This window comes from Rhineura floridana, chromosome 6, assembly GCF_030035675.1.
Source record: "Rhineura floridana isolate rRhiFlo1 chromosome 6, rRhiFlo1.hap2, whole genome shotgun sequence".
Lineage (NCBI taxonomy): Eukaryota > Metazoa > Chordata > Lepidosauria > Squamata > Rhineuridae > Rhineura > Rhineura floridana.
The window spans coordinates 43,120,492-43,138,342 of record NC_084485.1 but is presented as its reverse complement, the minus strand read 5'-3'; the positions used below and the strand labels follow the sequence as shown (position 1 = coordinate 43,138,342).

The following is a 17,851-nucleotide window of genomic DNA, read 5'->3' as shown; positions in this document are numbered from 1 at the left end:
AGGGCTGTGCTGAATGCTGATTGGCTGATCACCTGTGATGTCACAAACCACTCTCTCTGCAGCAGTTTTTCAGCTTCAAAACAAACGGATGGGTATTCTTGTTCAGATGTCTCATTGTAAAAAACAACAGTGCTTTAAACCAGCCGTGGGAAACGTGACCCTTTAGATTTTACTGTACTACAAGCCCCATCATCCCTGCCCATTGGTTATGCTAGCTGAGGCTGATGGGGAGTCTGAATTCAAGAACAGCTGGAGGGCCACAGATTCCCCACCCCACTTTAAAAAAAAAAAGCAGACCACCTATGCTTACCTGAGGAAATCTTCATTTGCTGTAGCGGGCACGGGTCATTTGAAGAGTGAAGGCAGAGGGAGGTCAGAATCAATCTACAGGCAATACCCCCCCCGCCAAAAAAATGCTGGTTTGTTTTTATGTATATAAAACACCCTATGCACACTAGATTTTGTTGGTCGTTTCAGATGCAGACCTGGCAAAATAGTTCATACTGAAAATCCATACAGTACAGCCTTCCCACCCATAGACAGAGATCTCCAAAAAGGTGAGTATCAGAATGGCAGAATTGGGATAACATACCCAAATTGTCACTTTGAAATCGGACAGACAAATGGGAATGATAGCAGCAGAGTTGAGCATGAGCAACGAAGGATAGGCATGGATAAGAGGTGACCTCAGGAATGGGAACTGGAAAGCTGGGGAACTAGTGCAAGAGTACAGACATATAGGGCAGGACTATGTTACAGTGTCTCACAGTATGGTGTTCTGCCATTGTTGTCATCCGAATAGCTCTTCCCATTTATGTCTGCACCCTTCTGTGGAATGCCTCAAGCTCCTCTCACATTCTTTGTGACAACAGTTCATGTCAGAATATAGGATCCTGAATTCCAGAGCTATCCCTGCGAGTGTCTCCACTGCCCTTCTACTTAAGAGTAAAGTCAGTGCAAGCCACAAAGTGGTTGAGCATCAAACACATTTATTTCACTTTTATTGAATACAAGAACAGTGAGCACACACGCATACATCACCAAGCACTGAAAGAGGGTATGACTGAAAGGGGTGGGGGACAAATATAGGGACGGGGTGCGGGATGGCCAGAGGAAGGAATGACAGAGCATTGCATTTGGTTGGTAAGGTGCTTCTCAAATTAAAAAAAAAAGAATTAGTAATATTAGATGCGATTGCAGGGCAGTTTTGGAACCAATTGACGGGACTAGGTGCAAACAAGCAGTAGTCTCCCACCCCCATCAATGGGAAAAGTCCTAAGAAAAGAAAAAAGAGTGATCAGCTCTATCAGATGGCAGCAATAAGGATGATTAAGGTAAGAGGAAGCCATGACCTTAAAAATTATGCATGGCTTCAACACTACCACGGATAATAAATATTATATATATATATATATGTATATATTTATATAGATATCTATATATAAGCCACACCTTGCTAGGCGAACAAAAACACCCCTAATTTTTGTTAATGGCTACCCATTGCACAACCTGTGGGAGGAATCCAAAGGTACAAGTTTTAGCTTTCCTCTGATTGCCCAGGGTTGGATTCTGATGTTGTGCACATTGGTTTTGATGTCATTTTAGTGGCAGACTCACTCATCCCAATGTATTCCAGGGTAAGTGGGATCATGAGTTGCTGCTCAACAATGACTTTTGAGCTGTTATTTTGTTCTTTCCTTTTCTGAAAGTCAGAATCAAAATTCAGTTTGGGAGGGAACTTTGTTTTTTCCTTCCCTATAATGATCTTGCAAAGATCCACCTGGGTCTTGGTAAATTTTTAATTGAGGGCACCAGGTTTGTGTGTGTGTGTGTGTGTGTGTTCTTTTAAGAACAATGTGCAGTTCTATGTATTTCATGTGTATGTATGTCATTTCTTTACTTATTGGTTCTGGGGTATTACATGATCCTTACAAGCAGCAGGAGGTGAAAAAAATTTAATAATAATCCTTGGATAAACTCAGGGAGACAAGCATACATTTGGATACTAGAGAAGTAGAAATGTCCATTTATGCTCTCAATGCTTCCTTAGGACATGCCTGCATGCCAGAAGCAGATCCAGTTTTAGAGAACTGTGGGCAGTAGATAATTTTCTACTGTAGCACACAGTTTACTGTATAGGATACACCCATTTTATCCCAGTTGGCTTTATTCAAGGAGGCCCCTTTGCCCTAAGATCTCTAGGTCCCAATCACAGGCACCAGTTAAACATTCTTCTTCTCCAGCTATCAAATGCATGCCAAGGAGGGAAGATGAAAAGGCAAGCATGGTGCAGTATTTGTTGGCCCTTCTCTAACATCTGGAACCACCCCACTATTTTGTTTGGAAACTAGTTCATTTTGATTTGTCCCCCTTACATTCTGCATCTACTCTAAAACAGTGGATGAAAGCCATTTGTGGAAAGCAGTAAAGGAAAACATCTAAGTTCCAGGTTCCATTTGTAGCAGAGCATTAGGTTTCATGCCTTCCTCATCCATGAGCAGTGTCTGCCCCTTACGGTGTTCATTGGTCAGTCCTTTCTGTAACTGAGTGGATGCACTTTCAGACAGTTGACAGGACTTGGAAGGAACGAATGTTGTTTTGCACTGGTTCCCCACCTGCTGGATACTCTCTGCAGAATCACCCTGGTCAAATGCAGTTATGTAGCATACAGTGAGTGGGACGGGGATGGGTGGGTGTCCTTATTCAGCCTGCACATTTCCCTTGGAGGGCTATCAAGACCCATTGCAGATATTGTGCTAAAAATGGGAGTATTGTAGCCAGTAGGTTTAGAGGAACCACTAGGTTTGGAATCAAACTTTGCAGTTTTGAAGAACTGGCACACAGGGTATAATAGCTTTGCTGCAGCTAAACACTTGGGTCTGAGAGATCAAACACTACTAGATACTGAAAAGCTGTGAATGAAGCAACTTGTATCCAAGGTGATCTCGGTTTCTTAGGCCTAGGGGAGGAGAGAGACACTGGCACATTTAAGTGACTCTAACTGGGCTGCAGTAACACTGATCCCTTCTGTCTTCCCCTGACTCCCTCTCCGTGTTGCTGAATGGTGCCTTATCACCAACCAACCAATTACAAACACTACTTTGTCACTATGTCAATCCCTTTTGCAAGAGCACAGAGCAGGTGAGAGTGATAGACAAATAATGGCCAGCAGAGAGAATTGGTGATTCCCCCCACCCTGGTACTCTGTTTTCATGGGATATTGGCATGATCTAAGAGTCTCATAATACATCAACCACAGTCAATCAAATAATTATAATGTAAAAATGTCATTGTCATACTTATCAGCACTGTTTAATTTGTTTTAATATCATTCCCCACCCTCCCTAGTTATATAGAATATACATAACTTAAAAGCACATCCATATGAAACCTCTACAGGTTGCATTTTGATCAATGAGAAATCATATACACATTTTGTTTTGTTTTAAGTGAAATCCAGTCTTAATGATCTTCCACAGAACAAAGAACTGGATGAGGGGAAGAAAGGTTGAAAAAGGAAGGGCAGGTTGGGGAATATAACAAAACCAAAAAGATGAAGCAACAGAAGCAGCATGAAAGTGGAGAAAGGGTGATCACCACACATCCCAAATCAGAAAATAATCAAACAAGAATTATACAAGTGAATGGTTTTTGATTCATTCCTATGCAGGGAATCATTTTGTATTTCTGCTTGTTTTGCTTGTTGATTCTTGCTTTGTTGCAAAGCATTCTCGCTTTTCCATTCAGTGTGCAACAAATGAGTTATGTATCCTTTAAATGTAACATGCAGAATGGCGGTTTATTGTACTGTTAATAATATTATTACCATCTTGATTTTTTTTCCTTTTAGATCAGTCCAGTCAATTCTTCAATTTATTTGAAGAGGTGGTTGGTTTTGTTTGTTGCTGATGTTGCTGTCTGTAATTCATCTCCAGCATATAGCAGCAGTGCAAGGATGCATTTTGTTTCCTGTATATATAATATATAATATATTTGCTATTCCTTTTTTATTTTTTTTGTCTCTCAACATTATTCTTGCAGTCAGGACGTTCTATGTCTCATTGAGGAATCCAGCATAAAGGCCCCTTCTTTACTCCAAAGTTAAAATAGAGATGCCAGCTTCTAGAAACACGAAGGTCAAGATTCCTGTGCAAGGAAAATGAAAGTAAATACATCAAGTAAGCACAATGTACCCTTTTTATCAAGGCAGTGAGATTGTCTCTGGCAGTTTGGTTTTCTGAGACAGCTTTCACTGTAACAGTGCAAACAGATTTGTACATCCCTGATATACCAAGTGAGGCACAGGCGCTGCCATTCTGAAACCTGCTGTATATAGATTAAAGCTAGGACACTGAATTTTCAAACTTCCCACCTGAAAGAAAACTCTTTCCATGTATATTCACTTGACAGGGAACTCTTTACACATCCACTTTGGAATTTCTGCATATTGCAGAAGATTCTGAAATGTGTTTTTGGAGTATGTTTTCAGTCAGCACAGGGTATCAGCCAGGTCTGTCTGTCTGTCGCAGCTGTTACACTGTGTGATGTGCTGTAGAAAGGGCATAACACTTGCCTGTAACCACATAATTATGGCAAGCTGTGTTTTTAAAAAAATATCTCCCAGAACCAATCTTCCCAAGCAGGCTCCTCTTAGAAGCATCCAAGGAGCCCCCGAGTTCCTTCTAAGAGTCTGAAAACAACTGGTCATTCAGTTACAAAGGTTGGGAATATAGGAAGCTGCCTTATACTAAGTCAGAGCCATTGGTCCATCCAGCTCAATACTAATACTGTCTGCACTAACTAGCAACAGCTCTCCCGGGTTTCAGGCAGGATTCTCTCCCAGCCCTACCCGGAGATGCCGGGGATTGAACCTGGGATTTTCTGCATGCAAGGCAGGTGCTCTACCCCTGAGCTATGGCTCCTTCCCTTTAGGTAACAAACCTAAGTAAAGAACACAACTAAATGCCACTGCTCACAACTTTGCCTTCCCACCGCCATGATAATCATCTAGCCAAGCAGCACCATTTGCATATTGGTGTGGCCTATGTTTGGGGCCTGACCTCTTTTGAGAGGAAGCATTGTTTTGACAATTATAAAGCCTCCACTTTGTGTATCATTCATTTTTCTCCTCTGTTGATCACCCTGTATAGTCAGCAAGGTACTGCATCTTATAGGAACAACTTCCCACATCTATACACACCTGAGGCTTCTTGTCCCTTTCCTCTGGAGATGGTTCTGTTTCTCTATATACTACGGCTTTGGTTACCAGCATATCTGGGTGCTGCAGTTTTGCCTCCTTGATTGCCAAAGCCAAAGCCTGCAGAAACAAAACACTGAATGTTTAGTGTTGGCTCACTTGACTTGCTGTAAGTAGATAGCAACTTAAGATCATGTGGCGAAACAAGGAAAAAATGAATATTACTAGGGATGCACAGGACTCTATTCACCGGTAGAGAAATCTCACATTCTTGTCACAGATTTTCCTTTCAAACCTATGGTCTTAAGAACCATGAATGGAAAGACGTTCACAGGAGACAACTTTCTAGTTCCCTCCTCTCCCTCCTGTATTCCCTACACGGGGGGGGGGAGCTCTTGAACAGCTTAGGATGGGCCATGGGGGAATTTGGGTAATTGGCCCAAATTCAGCAGATCCACTTTACATGAGCTACATTCCACTTTCCTAATTTTGGATTATTTTACCCTCCAGCAGCCCCAAGCTTCATCACATTCTGTTCAGAAAGGTCCCCCAGTCCTCCATGAGAGGACGGGGCAGACGTCACCTTCCTTCTGTACTCAAGATACAAGCCTACATGCTTAAGAAATCTCCTCTAAAAGATTATTGTATGTTGCAGTCCTAACTTACCTCTAGTGTATGGTGGTATGATTGGACAAAAATTCTGTGTAGTTGTGCAATCTTCATTGCAACTCCCAGCTAATCTACACACTCAGATTTGTTTCCCAGGCAACTGGACAGCGACTGTTGTAAATGGATGTTGTGGAATACAGCTGCAGGAGTCAGAAAATCTGTACTGACTGAAATTTCATTTTCTATACAGTTATTAAAAGTCCTAACTTTGAATGGCAAGGCCATCCCTGCTCTAATATATAACAGGGCAATTACTATTATTGCTACTACTACATCTGTGGATTCACAACTGCATTGATATCAGCTTATCCTGTTTTTTAAGCTGTTTTTCCCCAATGTTCACTTTGAAGGAAGCCCATAATGGTTTTATTGGGCAAGTCAGCAAATCTTAATATAAATAAAGTATGGTAATTCTTAGTGAACTACTACCCTGATCCAGAAGTAGGCTTCTATCTATGGATCATCTTGTAGATCAGCAGGAATGCATGTAAGATGGGTGTTGTGTGTGCCACTCCTGTGGGTCGTCTCTGCATCCAGTGCATATGGCTTGTGTGTGCATTTCTGCTCCCTCCATTGGGAACGCATGTGCAATAATGAACAAAAAATCACATTTCAAGCCAAATCTATCAAATTTATACTTTTTAAAACAATATGAGAACCGAAACACAGGCATTCTTCAAGATTCACTTTTTCAAATTTTGCAATGTAGTTAGCCAAACAACCAATGTTTACAAAAATGCATATGTAAGGGGAGCGTATGCATAAAAATGAAAATATGAGGGAAAATAACATTCAAAAGCATTATATTAGGAGAGATTGCTTGCAAAAATGTGTACATTGAAACTGCCTACAAAGTGTGTTTATTAGGAGAAATTCGCACTAAAATGCTAGAGAATTTTCATGAGGATTTTAAAAAAATCCACAAATTACTGCAGAAATGTGGAGAACCAAATTTAAGACTGGAAAAATAAGGAAGTGAGAGAACCAAAGTTGACAGATCTTTCCATCCCTGCTGTGAATCCACACCCTATAGCCTATACCTCCTCTCCCTCACCCACAACAGATGAATGATGCCATCCAATCTGGTCAGCAGATACATGTGACTATCAGTGCTACATGTGAATAGACAAATGCTATGCATGTATACCTCTGGATTAGGACACATTTATGCTTTTTTCCCTCTTATGTAATTGTGACACCAATCTATGTGTCACAGGGTGATCAGTACTGGTGTTTGCTATATACCAATGCAGATATGCAAGACCCTCATTTCTATCACTAACTTTCTTCATATTCAGAACTAGAATAAATGTATATGAAAGGATGGATTTGGGGATTCTGGCTTTCTTAACCTTTCAATAAATATAGGGGTGGAACACTTCTTAAAAACTTTCTAACAGTACTGACAGCCTCATTTAGACTTCCTTCACACCTGGTCTTGGTCCACATCTTCATCTCCTGTTATGATGATTCGCTTTTCTATTCGAGTTTCAGAAAATCCTCCTTTCACAGTCTGAAATATGGAAAACAACAAATGTTTAGTCTTATATAATTATTCAGTATTTCCAATATATAAAATACGATGTAAGTCATCCCTTATATTACTCAACTACTGCAAGTCTGTGAGGTCTGTCACAATTATTCCCATTTTACAGATATGAAGTTGGAGATAAGAAATAAGTACTTCCTCAAGGCGACCCATTCAATGTAATTGCATAAGCCCCACATAATTATAGGAAAAATATTTTCCTTGAACAGCTTCCTCGTGGCTCTTTTTTTCCTTCTGCAAAATGCATTAAGCCTACATTTTACCATGTCTCATATTAGGTGCTCTTCCTTAACATATGCTCCTCAAACGCTGGAAGTGTTCTGATATTCTAGTATTTCTTCTCTGATCTTACCTTGGTAACATGAGTGGTTGTGGAGGTGGAAAGAGTTTCTGCGGTGGCACCAAAAAGACTGGTGAAGGCTTCTTTCCCAACAGCACTGCTGGTGATCTGCAAAAGCATACAAAGCACCATCCATGTCAACAGACTGCCAGTTTCACTAAAACATGGCCAGGGAGGTGATTAATGCCTCTCTGCGAGAGGGGGTGGTCCCTGGCTGCCTGAAAGAGGCGGTAGTGAGACCACTCCTGAAGAAACCCTCCCTGGACCTAGAAAATCTTAATAACTATAGGCTGGTAGCAAATGTTCCATTCCTGGGCAAGGTCCTTGAACGAGTGGTGGCAGGCCAGCTCCAGTCACTCTTGGATGAGACCAATTATCTGGATCCATTTCAGTCGGGTTTCAGGCCTGGTTTTGGCACAGAAACAGCCTTGGTCGCACTGTATGATGATCTTTGTCGGGAGAGAGACAGGCGGAGTGTGACTCTGTTGATTCTCCTTGATCTCTCAGCTGCTTTCGATACCATTGACCATGGTATCCTTCTGGGGAGACTGGCTGAGTTGGGAGTGGGAGGGACTGCATTGCAGTGGTTCCGCTCCTACTTGGCGGGTCGCCTCCAGAAGGTGGTGCTTGGGGAACATTGCTCAGCACCCTGGACTCTCCAGTATGGGGTTCCACAGGGGTCAGTTCTGTCCCCCATGCTGTTCAACATCTACATGAAACCGTTGGGTGCGGTCATCCGGAGCTTTGGAGTGCGTTGCCATCAGTATGCTGATGACACGCAGCTCTATTTCTCCTTTTCATCTTCTTCAGGTGAGGCTGTCAATGTGCTGAACCGGTGCCTGGCTGCGACAATGGACTGGATGAGGGCTAATAAAATGAGGCTCAATCCAGACAAGACTGAGATGCTGTTAGTGGGTGGTTCTTCTGACCAGATGGTAGATGTCCAACCTGTCCTGGATGGGGTTGCACTCCCCCTGAAGAAGCAGGTTCGTAGCTTGGGGGTTCTCCTAGAATCATCTCTGTCACTTGAGGTTCAGGTAGCCTCGGTGGCATGGAGTGCCTTCTACCAGCTTCGGTTGGTGGCCCAACTACGTCCCTATCTGGACAGGGATAACCTGGCTTCAGTTGTCCATGCTCTGGTAACCTCCAAATTAATTACTGCAATGCACTCTACATGGGGCTGCCTTTGAAGACGGTTCAGAAACTGCAGCTTGTGCAAAATGCAGCGGCTAGATTGGTAACAGAGACCAGACGGTCCGAACATATAAAACCGATTCTGGCCCACTTGCACTGGCTGCCTGTATGTTTCCGAGCTCGATTCAAGGTGCTGGTTTTGACCTATAAAGCCTTACACGGCTTGGGACCACAATACCTGATGGAATGCCTCTCCCAATACGAACCCACCCATACACTACGTTCAAGATCAAAGGCCCTCCTCCGGATGCCTACTCCTCAGGAAGCTGGGAGTGTGGCAACAAGGGAGAGGGCCTTCTCAGTGGTGGCCCCCAAATTATGGAATGATCTTCCTGACGAGGTGCGCCTGGCACCAACACTGTTATCTTTTTGGCGCCAGGTCAAAACTTTCCTCTTCTCCCAGGCATTTTTAGCATGTGTTTTATATTGTTTTAAAAATTTTAAATTGTGTTTTAAATTGTTTTTAAAAGATGTATTTTTAAATTGTATATGTTTTTAGTTACTGTAAACCGCCCAGACAGCTTCGGCTGTGGGGCGGTATAAAAGTATAATAAATAAATAAATAAATACTGGGCAAAAGATAAAGTCTCTGGTCCTTGATAGTCAAACAATCTTCTTCATCATGTTTTTTGGAGTGTCTGCTTCTTATTAAGGAATGTCACAGTTCAATGAGAGGATACTTTGCACACAGAGGGTCTCAGGTTCAACACCTGGCATATCTGATTGAAATGACCTCACAGGGATCCTGTGCAAATTACTACCAGCCAAAAGTAAATGGCACTGGGTGCTAAATAAGCCACTATGACTTGGTATAAAGCAATCCTTAGATCATTGTTATAGTCTAGTATTATATTAATTTAGTTGTTTCCTTATTTAAATAAATTAGCTAACAGCGGTCTACTAGTACAAATTCCATTGGTGCAATCTTATACATGTGTTCCTTACCCCTGGTCTTAAGATAGCTATACTTCAGAGGCCCAGAGAGATAAAATAACTCACTGGAGAGATGGAGCGAAGTTCTGTTGCTGCCTTCCCAGGCTTGGTGCTGTGATCCTGAAAAACAGTGAATGTAACCAAGATCATCAAATGAAGGATCAGGTGGCCTGATCACACAGTGCCCACTACTCATTCACTTACAGAATTTATACTATGAACAGGAATTTGTCTGTTGTGGCTTTTTACAGACAAGCAGGTGCAACATGCAATTGTTGACGGAAATGTGACAGCCGGGGAATGACTAAAAGCATGCCTCACTCCGAATCAACACAATTTTGCCCTACACACAAGTAATGCATGAACAAGGCTTATGTTGTTGCTGGATGTGGTTTTGAGGGATGTAAAAGAGTCTTGGATCCCACCTATCTCCCCTCATGGGTACTTACTGAGGTTGTTGATATGGTTTCTGTGCTGAAAATGTGGGAAGTGGTTATGGTCTCTTTTCCATCTGTGCTGGTGCCATCAACCTGAAAAGGAAAACTTGGCCAGTCAATGAAACCTGTAGTTAAGCACAAGATGCAGTCTCTACGAGGGTTAAAAAGAGAATGTTTGCTCTGTTTCACTTGCCAGTAAAGAGTTGTAGCCCAATTCTCCATCCAATTAAGGTAAAATACATGCCTTTATATCAATCTAGTCCCATTCTACCTGCTTGGATTTACAACTTGGTTAGGGATTGGACTCTTAATGTGCTGGGAAGTATCAGAAATAATTGAACTGTTGTTGTTTTTAAATTAAAAAACACAGCCATGTTATAGGCTTATAAATGAATCAAGAGAATATCTCATCTGAGTACATACACCATCCCTTACATTTCAGCAAAAGTTGAGCAACCCTCCAGTGCAGACATGATTTTAGGATGCAGTTTTGCCAGTGGAATTATGCAGCAACGCCTTGTTGTATATGCTTTGACCATAGTGCTGTGCTAAAGATAAACAAGTGCAATAAAATTTTAAAGTTACCTGTGTAATTTCTGTTGCAGTGATTCTGTGTTGCACAGAAGCTTCTGATTCTGCTTTTTTCACAGTTTCTGTTTTCATGGAGGACTACCAAAGGAACAAAAGAATTTAGCAACAATCCATGCTGAAATTAACTGCACAAAATTGCTGATTTGTGTACAACCTCCCCCCCCCCTTTAATTCTTGCACTGTAGGATGTCATGGATACGGTTATTTTAATTGTATAGAACTTGCTTGGCTTGTGCTCAAGCATTTTTCTATTGCAAAGTGCAGGTGTGGTTGTCAACAGCAGTGAGAACTGACTGAAAATATAAGGCTAAGTGATGAAGTAAGGGATTCCAGTAAAGACAAGTTAATGGAATTAAAATTCGGACTGGCAAAGGAAAATAAGGACTCCAGTAACATACAGTAAAAGGGGTAAGGGGATGGTGACTGGGAAGAAAAGTTTAGAATTTTGCATTTTAACGCAAACCCTTGCAGTTCAAATGCACAATTCCATTGAAAGGAGTAGCTTTATACTGACTCCAAGTGTGAGGCTCTAGACATTTGGCTTAATTCTAGATTCCCAGAACTTAATTCTAAATTCTCCGTTCTAAGATTCCCTTAATTCTAGATTCTTTCTCCAGCATTTGCTCTGTCTGATTTGTTTTCACCTTTATTTTTCAGTCAGTCTGCAGTTAACTATTGACTATTCTCACTATAACAATTTTCCTCACCCCACATCTTACTTGAGAGAACCAGAGTAGACTATAGTCATTTGCTTCAGCTACCTTCTTAGAAACTGCTCATCTCATTAATATTCACATCTATAAACAGAAATTAAATTTCTTCAATACACATATTGTTTGTTGAGTTCATGCAACACAGAGGACACAAAAATTCACCCCATGGTGGAACAGTCAGGCAAATACAGTGGGTTAAATTATGATGGTAACTTTATGGTTAGGAGATACATAAGGACACTTGCAAGACAAACATGCATCTGGATGTCAAAAACAATCATGCAAACATTTATGAAGGTAAAAATATTTAGTCTTTTTTTAAAAGCTGTTTGGAAATAGATGTGCTTTTCAAACACATGCGAGACAGACAGTCCATCAAGCATTGCAAACGCCAAGACAAACAACACTGCAAATGAGGACACCGAGATACAGTTGTGTGCCATGGCTCCCTTTTGTACCTCTTCTGGGGCTACGTGGGGACCCTTATCCCCATCCTTGGCAGAATCTTCCGGCCTGACAGCTGGTTTGTCAGATTCCTCAGAAGAAATCACACCCTCTGCTTCTCCCTCACTCTTTTCCTTGTCAAGTTCAGGTAAATTCCGGGAGAAATCTTCAAAGGCGGCGCTGTGGTAGTCACCAATTACTGTGAAGTCCACCTCAGCCTCAAGGCTGGAAGTTGAGCTGACTGTGATACTTGAGCATTTGCGCTCGATGGCCAAGTGGTTGTCCTTTAGGAATACTGAGTCTCTCTCCTGGTCTTGCTCCTCATCCCCGGTGTCACTTTCAGGGGCCCTGTGCCGAGGTGGCTTAGATTTCTCCTCTGTGCCCTCCCTCAATCCCGCTCTCTGAATGAGACAAAAGGGAGGAAAGACGCTAAGACTATAAGTGCTGAATGACAGGTTAGAGATATTTGGACCCAATAAGAGAGAGGGGAGGGGAGAAGCAGCATCACAGAAAGGGTATCCAACACATCCCAAGCATGAAAATCAAAACTTTTCTCACAGCAAATACTCTGCAGGGAGGAGAAAAGGGAAAGAGTTTTCTGATTTTATTTGCAAAACTGCAAGGAGAAAGTAAAATAATGACTTTGACAAATATTAATCCCCAAAAGATGACTGGGTACATTGGTAGTTATGCCTAACGTAGTTGTGTGCAAAAGAGCAAATGTTGTGAGACATTTAAAAGCAGCTCAGACGCTCACAGACTATCAGGGATGAGGGGAAGGAAAAAGGAAGGCAGAGAAGAGAAAAAGGTTGGATATGGGGAAAAAGGCAATCTGGTTGCACATATTGCAGAAGAAGCAAGAATACTGGTCACTGAGATCAGGTCATTTGGTATTTTCTGTCCGTCTACTGCTTATACTTCCACGTGCTTTTAAGGCTCATTTTTAAAAGTGTGCAAAGAATATTCGATGCTATCCTGAAATATCAGTGTTTGTGTGAACGGGCCTATGCTGTGAGCATTTGCATCTCTGGACTCAGTATGCCATCAAAGGAAATCCCTTATTAACTTTCTCAAGGCACTTTTTAATCAGTGTAATTGACAAGAAAGATCAGAACAAAGGGACATCACTCTCCTAGCTCCCTGGAAAGCTACACATACGTCTCAACCACATCAGTATGGAAATTTCACCCCAAACTGGCCTATATTCCACACGACAACATTACTGCAACATCTTGTATTATTCATTCATGAAGAATTTCCCTATGTTAGGGACTGATCCAAAAGTTACTACAGTCAATGGTGATTCTCCTTATGACACCTGGGGGTGGGCTATCCCCCTGGGAGTAAAAGCTATCCTTTAATCTGGATGCTATGATGATGAAAATGAATGATGATGTCCTATCTCTTTACGCCTTGCTTTCTCCAGGTTTCTAGTTTGTTGAGAGGTTTGAGAACAGATAGTTAAAACAAACAGAAGAGAAGCATATATTTAAATTGCTGTAAACCGCCCAGAGAGCTTTGGCTACGGGGCAGTATACAAGTGCAATAAATAAATAAATAAACAAACAAACAAACACACACACACACACATATGTATATATAGTAGCTCAGTAAGCAGGAGAAGGTGGTGGTGGCACACAACTTTCTAGTGGTTAGGATGAGCTTTTACACCGCAAAAACAAGCAGTTAGTAAAACATTATTGAGACCTGAGGGGCCACTGGAGCAGCAGCATTTAAACTCTCTTCTTTCGGGGAGGCTTTTACTGATGGGCCTGACAAATCCTTTTCTTCCCAAGCTGGTTCTTGAAATTTGCTCTAGATTAGAGAAAAGGGGTTAGTCTTAAGGAGTAGAAAGGAACTCAGCTAATGCCTTGCTGGAGCAGTGGGAAGCTATTTTTGTCAGCCAGCCACTAGCTTGACAAAGGCAGGGGGGAGAAAGGGGGGGCTCACAAGCCAAGCAAAAAAACCGATATCAAAATCAAGAGAGCAAAGGAAGAAGCTGGAAGCGTGAGAATGTTGCTGCTAGGTGTGTGCGTGGAGGTATGGGAGAGACACAACGCTCTCAGCGTGTCACCCCTTCCCACCCCACCACTGTTGCAACTCCACAATACTCTGCCTGGATTCAAGTTAGCAGCTGACATTCTCCAAGTAGCCAAACCTCCAGGAATTCTCTCTCTCTCACGCACATACACACAGAGAGAGTAAAATAACAATCCAAAAGCTGATGAGCTGCCTGGGCCAGCAGGTTTGCATTCAGCAACTGAGCCAGGTCACACACACATACAGAAAGGACAGGGGATGCAAGCAGAGGCTCTCAGTCAACGGCCATGTTTGAAGCCATGGCGCATGATGCATAAAGATGAGTCACACAACATGCTTTATGAACTTCCACTGGGACAGTTCATCTGGGGAGTTACCACAGCTTCTGCCAAAGTGATTTCACAGCCAGAATCAGGAGAACCCAGTTCAACATCCCCTTCTGCTTCTTGCTCTGATCCAACAGAAATCTCTTCCTTCCAAGATGAAGGCTGGGATGGTTCTCCCTCACTTGCTCCTTGTGTAACGGCTAGGTAGGTCACATCCAATGCTTCTCCAGGATCATTTACTTTGTCATCCAAAGTGCCCGAGGTCACTTTAATTTTTGCACAGTTGCCCTGTAAAGGTATACCGGTTTGTAGCTCTATCTGCATCCTTGGTGGGTCCTTTGGTGTCTCACTACCAGGACAACCCTCGTAGAAACTTTTTGGGGCTGCATGTTGCTCATCAAAAAGTGGACTGTACATTTCTCCTTGTTCAAACATCCTGATTTTAGAAGCTACAGAGATTTCCTGGTTTGTCTCATTTCTCTGATCAAATGTGCCCCCATGGTTCTTATGTTTTTTAGGTGGGGCAATAGTATCTATGCCACATACTATGTACTTCACTGGCACCAGATCTGGTTTCTTTTCCTTGCTATCAGTGTGTGATTCTTCCCTGCCCTGTGCTGAGGCATGATCAGGATGAGCACATTCTTTGTTCCTTTCTGGTGGCCCAGTCTTATGAGAGATAGCACGTGTTGCCTCAGTTTCTTCTTTCAAAAGAGATTTATCCTGGGATGTTCTTCCTGATTCTGGAGATTTAGAATCAGAAGAGTCAGGCTGGGATAAAATGTCATCCCTGGATGGATGTTTCAAGATGGAGAATTTGTCCTGGGCCAGCCCTTCCACGTCTAGAGTTATATCCTCTGTTTTTTGGAGATTATCTTTGGCCAACTCATCTGTTTCACAGTGTTCATCCAAAGCTGGACCTTTCAATGCTTTCATTTTATCCATAGTTAACCCTTCTGCTTTTGTGCATTTATCCAATTCTTGGAGTTTCCTTTTAGCCAACTCGTCCAATGCACCTCTGTTTAACTCTTCTGTCTCAGAGGATCCATCCGTAGCTATCTTTTTCAACTCTAAGAGATTATCCAAAGTTGATGGTTTATTTTTAGCTGACTCTTTTGGCAGAGTGGTCTTATCTTTTGTCATCTGTTCCACTTCAATACAGTTGGCATTGGCAGCATCTTTCCATTCCAGGGATCTGTCTTTGTCTACAGCTTCTAATTCACAGTTCTTCTCTTTAGCTGACAGTTCTGATTCAAGGTATTCATCCTTGGTAGATCCTTCTGATTTGGTGCATTTCTTTTGATCTTGCTCTTGAACTTCAGAGAATTTGCCCTGAGGGGGCTTGTTTGAATCAAGGCTTTCATCCTGGGCTAATTCTTCTGCTTTTGCATTCTGTGGTTTACATTGCTCTTCACCTGAAATTTCTGTCATACTAGAAAACTGTGGTGGTGAGAAACTCAGGGTGGATTTTGTAATCTCGATAGCTTCCATTTGGAGAAATATTTGACCAGTTTCCGTTTCTTCGAATTTATTTATTTCCCTTTGAGTTCCTGAAGCTCTGAACATCAAACCCACTTTTTCTGTGGCAGTGGCAGTCTCCTTCCTGTTAGATTCTTCTCTACCTTCTTGGAGAGTACAGTGAATTTCATCTGCTCTCTGTTCTTGCTCAAAGAAGAGCTGAGCTGCTGTTTCTTTTGTTGGGGATCCAGTTTTTAGTTGTGGCATTGATAAATGGAAAACTCTTTGCCTGGATTCTTCTATGGAAGGAAATGCACTGGATTCCCTATACTCTTTTGTTCCATAATTAGTTGGCTCCACAGTTTTTTTATCTGGAGTTGATGAATGATGTATGTTTTTACCATCCTCTATATCTTTGTCTGGCAAATCTGATTTTATGATTGATTTACTGAGTTCTGTTTTTCCTCCACCATATGTAGGCAACCTGGATTGGAACTCATCTCCCATGATCTCACCTGCAACTGATGCAAGACTAGTGCTCTTCTCTTTTTCATCTGATATCTCTGTTTGGTTTTCCTGCCTCTCTTCAGATGAGCAGGGTTTTTCTCTATCAGGTATTTCCTTGATATTGTTATCTTTTTTGTCAGCTTCTTCGGAACCCAAGTAGATGATCCTTTCTGCAGCAGAAGATACCATCTTATCACTCAGTTTCACCTTAGCTTTAACAGACTCGGAATCTGCGGTAGTTTTCAACACTTCCTTGTCCAAAATAGCCCTGTGTTCTATTATTATAGTTTTGCTTTCTTCTTTTTGAGATTGTAGCCAAGAAGAAGCATGCTTTTGTCCTTCTTCAACTTGGAAACCTTCAAGTTTGGTACTATTTTCCGTTGGTCTTTTGACATGGCCATTTGGCTGCTCAAGTCCAGCGGAGGCTACTGTCACTGCCCCCATTTTGTCTTTCTGTCCTTCTCTCTCCTCAGGTGTGGTGGAGGCTACTACCACTGCCCCCATTTTGTCTTTCTGCTCATCTCTCTCCTCTGTTGTCTGACTGTCTGTCTCAGAAGAGTGTTTCCTGTTATCTCCCTCATACACATCATCCTCCCATAATGAATCAAAATCTTCTGGACTGGCTATCATTTTGGCTCTTTTGCGAATTTGTGCTTTGCTTTCCTCACTTGCTTGTTTTGCTGCTCCTTTTGGTCCCCCTACTGCAGCAGTCACTTTTGATAAGTCCAAATCCGGTTGCTTCTCTGAAGGACCTGCATGTGCCTCTTCTTTCTGGGTCTCAATAATTTGTTTTAGTGCTAGCTCTTCCAGCTCAGAAGTTTCTCTTTCTATAAATACCCAATGCTCTGAACCCTGCATTGCAATTGGAGCAAGAAGAGTTAGCATTAAACATAAATTACCTGAACAGCTCATCATTAACATGAAACAAGAGTCTTGCCAATATCCTTGTATTAACTAAGCCATATTACTACTACTCAGGAAACAACTTGAGATAGATGCCTGTAAGGAGATGTTTGTCACTGACTAAATGGATGATGAAATCTCAGTAACCGAGTTCTGAGACTGGGACTGAGAACTGAATTTTAAGAGGCAAATGCTTGAAGCCAGAGGTTTACCACAAAACAGTAGCAACATGATCATCATTGTGTGATCCTCACTACTGGATTAAAGATTTGGAAATTCAAGCTCTCATGACCAAAAGACAGAATTCTAGTGTAAGATTTAAAACAGGGAAAAAAAATGGCCAGTTGTTCTACAGCTTCTCATTTACACAATCCCAGTGCAGCTTGATCAAATTTAAATGTATATTTGTGAGAACAATGGGAATTTATTTCGCTTTTAGATATTTAAAAAGTTCATATTCAATGCTATTCAAATTGCTTCTGACCCTATTAATCTTATGTAAACCACTTTGTGAGGTCCACCTGAAAAGCGGCATAAAAATGCCATAATT

General features: G+C 41.8%; 1 protein-coding gene across 21 annotated transcripts in view; it reads right to left on the bottom strand.

Annotated features, from left to right (window-relative positions):
- Positions 1–972: 972 nt before the first annotated feature.
- EPB41L1 (erythrocyte membrane protein band 4.1 like 1) overlaps positions 973–17,851 on the bottom strand; it is a 231,146-nt gene continuing 214,267 nt past the window's right edge. For 19 of the 21 annotated variants that reach the window (XM_061631572.1, XM_061631565.1, XM_061631571.1 and 16 more), the window contains 10 exons: positions 14,485–17,250; positions 13,775–13,882; positions 12,082–12,468; positions 10,905–10,988; positions 10,332–10,412; positions 9,949–10,002; positions 7,768–7,863; positions 7,299–7,379; positions 5,201–5,317; positions 973–4,146 (listed from right to left, as the gene is read on the bottom strand). In XM_061631572.1, coding sequence (XP_061487556.1) covers positions 4,138–4,146; positions 5,201–5,317; positions 7,299–7,379; positions 7,768–7,863; positions 9,949–10,002; positions 10,332–10,412; positions 10,905–10,988; positions 12,082–12,468; positions 13,775–13,882; positions 14,485–17,250 — 3,783 coding nt within the window. In that variant the 3' untranslated portion in view covers positions 973–4,137. The remainder of the gene's footprint in view (positions 4,147–5,200; positions 5,318–7,298; positions 7,380–7,767; positions 7,864–9,948; positions 10,003–10,331; positions 10,413–10,904; positions 10,989–12,081; positions 12,469–13,774; positions 13,883–14,484; positions 17,251–17,851) is intronic. The other 2 variants (XM_061631582.1, XM_061631583.1) reach the window with 2 other exon arrangements.